The sequence below is a fragment of the Megalobrama amblycephala genome, linkage group LG3 (genome assembly GCF_018812025.1).
Source record: "Megalobrama amblycephala isolate DHTTF-2021 linkage group LG3, ASM1881202v1, whole genome shotgun sequence".
NCBI classification, from domain to species: domain Eukaryota; kingdom Metazoa; phylum Chordata; class Actinopteri; order Cypriniformes; family Xenocyprididae; genus Megalobrama; species Megalobrama amblycephala.
In genome coordinates, this window is record NC_063046.1 from 13770242 (window position 1) to 13780450 (window position 10209).

General features: G+C 37.6%; 2 protein-coding genes across 6 annotated transcripts; both read left to right on the forward strand.

Annotated features, from left to right (window-relative positions):
* The first annotated feature begins 152 nt into the window (after window positions 1-152).
* si:dkey-6n21.12 (schwannomin-interacting protein 1) lies at window positions 153-7325 on the forward strand. 5 transcript variants are annotated; one of them, XM_048184049.1, is made up of 9 exons: window positions 158-920; window positions 2808-3025; window positions 3178-3293; window positions 3370-3457; window positions 3659-3820; window positions 4419-4536; window positions 5393-5469; window positions 6039-6146; window positions 7188-7325. In XM_048184049.1, exons 2-9 carry the CDS (start codon window positions 2819-2821, stop codon window positions 7197-7199), a joined length of 888 nt encoding a protein of 295 aa, XP_048040006.1. In that variant the 5' UTR covers window positions 158-920; window positions 2808-2818; the 3' UTR covers window positions 7200-7325. The 5 variants fall into 5 exon arrangements, with proteins under 5 accessions (XP_048040005.1, XP_048040004.1, XP_048040003.1 ...); XM_048184050.1 differs by having other exon boundaries at window positions 159-920; window positions 6035-6146; XM_048184048.1 differs by lacking the exon at window positions 7188-7325 and having other exon boundaries at window positions 153-920; window positions 2780-3025; window positions 6039-6371.
* Window positions 7315-8998, forward strand: si:dkey-6n21.13 (P2Y purinoceptor 3). The gene has a single exon (XM_048184045.1). The coding sequence runs from the start codon at window positions 7315-7317 to the stop codon at window positions 8551-8553; it is 1239 nt and encodes a 412-aa protein (XP_048040002.1). The 3' UTR covers window positions 8554-8998.
* The last annotated feature ends 1211 nt before the right edge of the window (window positions 8999-10209 follow it).

Here is a 10209-nt window from a genome sequence, read left to right on the forward strand (position 1 = left end):
TTTTCACCCCATAATGGCGGCCGCGCTACCGGAGCGCCACCTAGTGACTGTTGCCCAAAAAGTATCAAAGTGTCGCCTCTTGGGTTCTAAACTCTTTGGTGCAACGTCATAAAGAGTTTGAAACAAACTTTTAGCACTTCGTTAAAAATACTGTCTGTTCGCAACAATCCACCTCCATTCCAGTCATTCTTTACTTGGTTTATACAGTTAAACGGCAAACAGCAACTGTTCATTATTTTGAGGATTTAAATGTTTTTCTTTCGTGAAATATGAAGTTTTTTAAAGAATGTTTTGTCGTCAACTTATCGAAATGTTGAGTAAATACAATCAAACACAGCAGTTCACCGATGTCTGCTGTCACAAATTAAGCACGCTTAGACTTGCTGACATTTGACACCCAACCCCAAACAGTTTTCTTTTCGTCTTAAAAAACAGACATGGGAAACAAACATTTGTTTATCAGGAAGATTGCATGCTATGATTTGAAAGATTATCGACTATTCTTTCGTCATGATTGTAAATGACTGAAACTAGACACCTTAAGTGGTTACTTTATTACTCTTCGCTCATTCTCCTCCCTTCACGTTCTCTCCCCATAACAAAACCTCGCCAAATTCCTTTAGTTTTTGATGTCTGCGTTGAGGATTTTTAAGGAACAAAATGTTGGATTGATCGAACTAATGAAAAAACGAAAAAACTCTATATAATATAACCTTCTAAATACGAAGGAGCGGAAAAGAGGAAGAAATTAATCTCCATGGATGAAAAAGAGTGAAAAGGATAAACGAAGACGAGGAGGGCGCGTAACGGGTCAGCACGGAGGAAAACAAGTTATAAAGTCTAAGAAAAGTAGGGAAATGTATGAGTTTTGATTTGTTGGACGGCAGTACAGAATTTGCAAACACATTCCACCAAAAAAAGTAAGTATACCTCTAAAAAACTAAGCGATACACAATTTTAGGATACATCATGTCAGCTTAATACGTGGCCAAACGTGATAGCACCAGGCTACAAGATTGCAAGACTTTTAAACCATTCTCAATGTATAGAATATGGAAATGTTTTCGTGTTTATGACCTAATTTCCATATTAGTCAGTATTTTTCAGAGTGAATGTTCTGGGATATTGCAGTTTCTGAGGAAATACGTCAGATGGCTCCTCATGTTCTGTAACTTTTCAAGGGAAAAAATGATAAAATGTTCCGTTTATAATCTGTAAAAGACAAACAGAACACAGATGTTGCTTGACAAGCCGTTTTAGCAAGTAAAATGTTACTTGTTACAACTGAAATACACACTATTGTCTAATATTTATTGTTTGTTTAATTAAAATTAAGAAAACTGTGTAGCTATAGTAACTATTTTAAATATTTAAGTGACTAAATACTAGAACTTCATAAATAAATACTAAACAAAAAATGGAAATGGTACCAGAAATAATCTGAATACATACTAGTCTGGGTGACAGAACCCTATATAACTTGTAATTAACAGTAATTACTTGGGTTACACTTTAGTTTAATGTGTCTTTGTTACACTGTAAATATACATTTAAGTACTGAGTAATATTAAAGGGTTAGTTCACCCAAAAATAAAAATAATGTCATTTATTACTCACCCTCATGCCGTTCCACACCCGTAAGACCTTCGTTAATCTTCAGAACACAAATTAAGATATTTTTGTTGAAATTCGATGACTCAGTGAGGCCTCCATAGCCAGCAATGACATTTCCTCTCTCAAGATCCATTAATGTACTAAAAACATACTTAAATCAGTTCATGTGAGTACAGTGGTTCAATATTAATATTATAACGTGACGAGAATATTTTTGGTGCACCAAGAAAACAATTTGGCTGATTTCAAAACACTGCTTCAGGAAGATTCGGATCATAAATGAATCAGTGTATCGAATCATGATTCAGATCGCGTGTCAAACCGGCAAACTGCTGAAATCACGTGACTTTGGCGCTCCGAACCGCTGATTCGACACAAAAGATTCATTATGCTCCGAAGCTTCATGAAGCAGTGTTTTGAAATCAGCCATCACTAAATAAGTCGTTATTTAGTTTTTTTGCGCTCCAAAAATATTCTCGTCGCTTTATAATATTAATATTGAGCCACTGTACTCACATGAACTGATTTAAATATGTTTTTTGTACATTAATGGATCTTGAGAGAGGAAATGTCATTGCTCCCTATGGAGGCCTCACTGAGCCATCGGATTTCAACTAAAATATCTTAATTTGTGTTCCAAAGCTGAACGAAGGTCTTACGGGTGTGGAACGGCATGAGGGTGAGTAATAAATGACATTATTTTCATTTTTGGGTGAACTAACCCTTTAAGTAACTATGTACTTACCATAGAGTTAGGATTAGGGTTTGGTTTAGGGTTAGTTGCATGTAACTATGCATAATTTATAGTTATTACTATAGTAACTGCATGTAACATTTGTAACAATGACACTGTAAAATAAAGTGTTACCATTTCTTGTCACTATTGGGACTAGAAGCAAATGAATAAATGCTAGTATATACTAAGTACTAGTGTCTCATTGAATAAATATTAGTGAAAAAAGATACTAGCTGCTTTTGTATTATTTTCCACTAATTAAAAAAGGACTATAAACATATATACTTGTTCATTAAATGTTGAATAAATGTCTTGATCTGATGATGCCAGTTTCTCTGACAGAACTATGAGGGGCAGCTTCTCCATAAACATGTGGTGTTATAGAAATAACATTTTTAACCAAAAATATATTGACTACTTGATCTTCAGAGGCCTTGTGCTCCTCTCATTCTGTTAGGGGTCTCGGGAATGGATGGAGAAAAAGAAAAAGAGCGCGAGAGGGGAAATGAAAAAGAGAGCGATGAGACAGAGGAGGATGCAGAAGGGGCAGCTTTATTATGGCAAGAGGGATATCCTGAAGATGACCTGGGCTTACCCATCATGCACTGGGAAGATCTGAGCATTCGTATTGCTGAACTTGAGAAGCAACAAGAAGAGCGGAGACAGAGGGAAAAGGTCTGAATGAAAGTAAAAAGAGTCATCTGCATTAAATTGTAAAAGATGAAAAACAGATGACACATATTGTTTTGAACTGACAAGAGCTACAATCTAATTATTTGACTACAGTAACAGCCACTGTGAATTTATACTAAAATGTTTTTCTGCAGGACTTGGACAGACTGACAGTAGATTGGCCAGAAATCAGAGGGCTGAGCAGTCACAGAGAAACCTATGAGGACATGGAGGACGATTGCAACAGTCGTCTGACTTCTCTGACATCAAGGTCACACAGATTTCATGAATCTCAGCCACTTCTGAATTTGAGTAAAATCTTTAGCAACTATGCTTCATTATTCTAGGCTCCAGAGCCAGATGAATCTACAGCTGTGCTTCATCAATAACAGTGAAAGTGAGGAGGAAGAAGAGGAAATAGAGGCAAAGAAAGAGGTGAAATAAATTGCCAGTTTGCCACACTGCATATTATTTCACTGTTGCTGGGTGTGGGTGGCAACATAATGTGAACAGTGTGAACATCTTCAGTGGGTGTAGCACTCAAATGGATAGAGATGGAGACATACTGTGCAATTTTGTTCATGTCTGTTTAATGACGAGAAAAATAATTACTTGTTATGTTCTTTACCTATTCAGGTGGCAAAACAGTCCAGTAAGGGTGGCAGCATTCAGAGGTTAGAGAAGGAGCGTGGTTCAAGCTCTGCATCGACTAAGAAAACCAAATCAAGAGGTTTCAAGAATGATGTCAGAGCTGCGCTGAGTTTACTCAGACACAAATTGAGATTGGAGCAAAAACAGGTTAGAACAGAGCACATACTTGTGGTGTAGTGTCTTATGTGTGTTTTGCATTATTATGGATTTGAATTGACAAAGCACCTTTATTCAAATAGTTATGTAGTATTTAATAATGTATAAATGGAATGTTCTGTACACTAGCATTCAAAGGTTTGGGGTCAGTAAGATTTTGCTTTAAAGAAATTCATATTTTTATTCAGCATGGATGCATTAAATTGAACAAACTTTTACATTGTTACAGAAAACTGTATCCAGGTTTCCCCAAAAATTTTAAGCAGCACGACTGTTTTCAACATTGATGATAATAACAAATACTTCTTGAGCAGTAAATCAGCATAACAGAATGATTTCTGTAGGATCATGTGACACTGAAGACTGGAGTAATAATGCTGAAAATTCAGACGCCATTGGAGTAAATAAAATTTTAAAATGTATTAAAATAGAAAACAGTTATTTTAAATTGTAATCATATATACAATATTGCTGTTTTACTGTATTTTTGGATCAAATCTTTCAAAAACATTTTAAAAAATCTTACCGACCCTAAACTTTTGTGTAGATATGCAAAGACATAATTGCACTCCACTGACCCCCATCACAGACTATACCTCCCAGTGAGGCTGTCAGAGAAAGGAAGCGCTATGAGCGAAATGACTTGAAGAATTTCAGCTTGAAGGAGTTAAAAGGATTGAGGACCTCACTAAGCAAAGACATTCATGGTAAGCCAAAGCATTAAAGGGTTAGTTCACCCAAAAATGTTATTTCTGTCATTAATTACTCACCCTCATGTCGTTCCACACCTGTAAGACCTTCGTTAATCTTCGGAACACAAATTAAGATATTTTTGATGAAATCCGAGAGGTATATGACTCGCAATATAATCAACACTTTCAAGGTCCAGAAAGGTACTAAAGACATCGTTAAAACAGTTGACGTGACTGCAGTGGTTCAACCTTAATATTATGAAGCGACGAGAATACTTTTTGTATGCAAAAACAAAACAAAAATAATGACTTTATTTAACAATTCCCTGTCATTATCCTTATGCAGGTGACGCAGTAAGCACAAGGAAGGCTTCCGTGTTTATGTACGAACACCGGCTCAGTATTGGTCAAAGCTGACCACATGAGCAGCACGACTCAAGCGTGTGATGCTGACACAGGAGCCGGCCAATAATGAGTTGGCGTTCTGACATAGAACCTGGACGTAAACAACATATGAGAATGACACAGAAGAGAAGATATTGTTGAATAAAGTTATTATTTCTCGTCACTTCATAACGTTAAGGTTAAACCACTGCAGTCACGTCGACTGTTTTAAAGATGTCTTTAGAACCTTTCTTGAAAGTGCTGATTATATTGCTGTCTATAAACGAGTCGTATACCTCTCGGATTTCATCAAAATGGTCTTAATTTTTGTTCCAATGGTCTTACGTGTGTGTAACGACATGAGGGTGAGTAATTAATGACAGAAGTTTCATTTTTGGGTGAAAGAACCCTTTAACTATTATGTTACAGTGATGATATTATCATCTGTTGTGAATAAATGAATAAGTGTATGTTTGTGTGCATTTAGACCTCAGTTCAGAGCTGGTGGGTCGACTTCTCACAAGGGACCAGCTGAGAACAGAGCAGGACGCGATGCTGCTGGAGGTACAAGATATGACATCACTCTGATGCACAATCCAAAAAAGTATTTCTTCTAAGGAGCATAATGACGGGACATTCGTTTACAAGACTGTCCATAAGCTGCCTGAACTAATTGACTTTACTGTGAAAAGCTACAACACTCCATCATCACTGCAAAAGGTTTTTTATAGTTTTTCATTCCAGTTTTTTTATGACACTTTTAAGGCACCGATGAGGATTTAAAACTGCAGTTTACATTCTTACAATTGTTAGGTCGAACAGATAAAGCAACGTATTTAACAAAAGACAATATATACCATGACATGCTCCATATTACTCTAATTTGTTTAGTGGCAAAGCCAATTATGCCAAGCCTCACATGTTAAGACATGGCTCATTAAATGCTATTAAGTATGCGTGCGCACATACATTGCCAAGCAACTCATAACTGGATTGTTGTTGTCACTGTTTGTGAAATACTTAAATATTATTTTGTGGAATAAAAGGGATTTCTTTAAAATTGCATATGTGTATTGTTTTGTTACATCATTGCTCTTCTGTTGTGTGTGTCTGTGTGTATTTTGCCTAGCCAGAGTTTGTATTCTCAAAAGGCCAGCTCAGCACTAATAGAGGAAAGAAGAAAGAGGGAGGGACATATCATGGAGCAAGAGATGACCAAGGAGGGTTGGATTGAGAGAATGGTAAAAATAGTTCGAGAAACTGATGTGAAAGGGAAAGACTTCAGGGGTGAATGACTAGACGGAGCCAATGATGCTTCTTCGATTTGCTCTTCTGTATTTGTCTTGATAGTCAAATTAGTTGTTTACTGTTTTCAGTGTCAGGTACTCCTCGCATTTTATTTATACTGAGATTCTTTATTTTTCTAAAAAAACAAAAACAAAACAAAGGACTTTATTGCTCTGTTAAATAGGTAAGTGAACATATTTTAACACCTCATAACCAGATGTAACAGGTGTTTATTGTTGTCCTTGCATGTCTATATATATATATATATATATATATATATATATAAAACTTATTAATTACAGATATGCAGGCAGTGAACTCTTGCAATATGTAGGTAATGTGATATATAATAAGGGTTGTTTACTCTGTTTATGATGTTGTCTTATTCCCCAAGTAAATACCTTGTTATTTATTTAGCCGAAGCAGACTACCTTAATGTCATTTAGTGACCTTCAGGTACTCACTCATTTATTGACATAGCGTCTTATATGTCTGAGAAGTGGTAGGCAATATGCAATTCACCGTGGGCTCAGTCAGCTGTGTGCTAACTTTACCAGGAGGTAGGGATAGCCATGACAAGCTTCCCAAAGATGTTTTAATGTGCAAATGGATCCAGAGGGAGTCTAAGCGCAGTTTGATAAATGCTAAAAGTTTATAAAGCTAACAATTATGTATCCATTTATATTTGTTTTGAGGAAGAGGAATGGGGGTAGAGAGTCCTAATGTGAGGGACAGGGTGAGGGGCGGGTAAGATAGAGAATAGGACATTGAGGGGAAGTGTGGTTACTGTTTGATGGGTTAATGAAGTGAAAAGTGTCTGAATCAGCAGCATATATACCTATGCGCAAACAGTACCAGGGGTTGTGAAAGAGTAAGGGGGATGCGGGGAGGGCTAGAAAGAATAAGTGGGAGGCTTTTGTGGGATGACATCTGCAAAAAGTTTTGACAATTTGTTTCATTTATTGTGTATCCTAACAGTAATGTATCTCTCATAGATGTTAAACTAAAGAAGGAGAAGGAGATCGCAGGAAATTCAAAAAAGTTGCTTATTGGAATAGAGGTGGTTTCAGAAGCAAAGAATGGGAGGATGAAACAAGGACGCTTCATAAGAACTAGCCAACAATGACGACAAGAGTGCCTACTGTTTTGTTTGAAACAGAGAAGGGGGCAGACGCCCAGCTTTCTTCCTCAATTAATTCTTCAGTTACTGGCTCCTGCAATATTGACGAGTCCTACAAGTACATCTTCCTGCCAATTTGCTACTCCTTTACCTTTGTCTTCAGCATAACCCTTAACTTCGTGGTTCTTTACCGTTCCTTTCGACGCACCAGACGCTGGAATGCATCGCTGATTTACATGGTGAACCTGGCCACGACAGACTTCATGTACGGTTTATCCCTGCCTTTCCTGGTGGCTAGTTACGTCATGCGGGACGACTGGGTGTTCGGAGACTTCATGTGCCGCCTAGTGCGCTTCCTCTTTTACTTCAACCTCTACTGCAGCATCTTCTTTCTCACTTGTATCTCAGTGCACCGCTACCTGGGCATCTGTCACCCCATGAAGACCATCACCTTGGAGACCAAGCGAGCCGTGAAGGGGACTTGCGTTTTGGTGTGGATTGCTGTTTTTGCACTAACATGCCCAATTTTTCGCTTTGCACAGACGCAGTATCTTCCACGTGAAGGTAAGGGCACGAGGGAGGAGGTGTTCAATAATTGCTGGGATGATGCCATTGATAGAGAGTTCCACGATTACATCCCTTACGGTGTCACTCTTCATTTCTTGGGTTTTTTTGCACCATTTAGCATCATTGCCTGGTGCTACTCACGTGTAGTGTTAACTATATTTCGGTCGCTGCACTCTAAACCTCCTCCTCAGAGAGTCAGGAGTGGGACGGGCTGTGAAAGCGTCGCAGGGATAGGGGGAGAGGGCATGTCAATCATCTTGGGGGCTCATTCGCCTTACGTGAACAGGCGTCGCAAGTCCATCAAGACCATAATTACTATCACTCTACTCTTTGCCCTTTGCTTCTTTCCCTTCCATGTCACTCGCACCATTTTCCTGCTCCTGAAAGTGACAAGTAGGGTACAGTGCCACACCATGCGCATGGTTTCCATCTGTTATAAAATCACTCGGCCTCTGGCCTCATTCAACGCCTGGCTGAATGCACTGCTTTATTTCCTTACCAAAGAGAAAAATGGGCCCTGCTGTCAAAAACCTGAACATGCCCAGCACGGTCTGCTATGGCCACTCAGAATGCTGGGAAAAGGAGAGGAAGAGGAGAATGAAGCTGAGGAGACACGGAACCATAAGGAAAATGGGCCAACAGCTGAAAACAATGCATACAGAGGTCTGCCTTAAGGAATGACAATCTAAACATGTGACGGCATAGGACACCAACAAGTGAGCCTTCATATGGGATTCATTTGAAATGAACTGTAATGTTTGGTTATATTCATTGTATTTGTTAAAATCATGTGCATTCACATAAAACGTGGAGGATCTTGTAGTTGTTTTGTCTTTTCGAGACCCCTAACAGATTGTTTTACTTGTTAATTGTTTGGAGGGTTAATTTGTTATTGAAAAAATGTTGATTTAGTGTATATAAATTGCAAAAACATATATAGAGTAATACACTCATTTATAGTTTATCTTATTTTTGCAGTTGTTGGCATACCTCAAGAGTAGAAATATTTTGTGCAGGAACTATGTTTAGTGCTGTCGTAGATTAATATATCATGTTGTGAATAATTAAACTGTTCTAATAAACATTTTTTGAGCCCTGTTTAAAAAGAAAATCAAATTAGAGATCTTGTTATGTCTTAATTTGAGATCTTTTGAAGATGCTATAGGCCTACATCATTTAAGCCCTATTTCAGATTTGCTTGTCCTCGTGTGAGTAAAGAATCTAAATTTGTTGTAGAATAAACTTCTTGTTTAGGCATCTTGTTCACAAGTTATATTTACATTCAGACATTCAGTTTTGCCATAGTTGTCAAAAAATGTCAGTCCAGCTTTTTTATTAATTTTTACTCACCTTTTCATATTGTATTGTACCAGGAACCTCGCTTTGTGTACTTTCTAAGTACACTGAACACGAGTACATCAGTATAAGGCACAAGTAAACTACCCTTTGTCCTTCCGTCTTACTAAAATAAGTTAAAAACAGATGATCCACGGAAGACCTCAGCCCTCATAGACTGTTATTACTGCTTGGTATTACATTGGTTAATGATCAACTGTCCTGTTGCAAGATTTTCTGAACCAAAGGATAGCCTGTCTAAATGTAAACATTTATATATGGTATTAGAGGAAGAATACTTGTTATAGATGAAATACCTTATCAGCATTGCAGCAATAAATGTACCTCTTTCTGCTCAGATCTCAGCACAGATTATAATTTGCTTTTGCAGTAAATGATAATGCAATGATACAGTCATGACTTGTGATAGTGCTGATGCACAGATCATGTATGTTGAGTATCTAAGGCCCGGTTTCACAAACAGGGTTTAGATTAAGCCAGGTCTTAGTTCAATTAGGACATAGCTTTTTTTAACATGCCTAAGAAGAAAAATACTGGTGTTCATCTTGAGACAAAAAACGGCACTGACATATTTTAAGATATGTCAGTGCAAGTTGCTTTCAGTTAAAACAGCTCAAACATGCATTTTAGTTTGGGACTACATTCTCAGAAGTTTCTAATATGTACCATTTAGGTATTAATATGTACACTTTTGGTACCAGAATGTACCTCTAAGGTACTAATATGCACTCACCTTTTGTACCCGAGAGTGTAGGCTTAAAGGGATAGTTCACCCAAAAATGAAAATTCTTTCATCATTTTCTCAGCCTCAGGTTATTCCAAACCTGTATACGTTTCTTTGTACTGCTAAATGCAAAAGACGATATTTTGAAGAAAGTTTGTAACCAGGCCGCTTTGGGCCACCATTGACTTCCATAGTAGGAAAAAATATACTATGGTAGTCAATGGTGGCCCAAAGCGGCCGGGTTACAAAC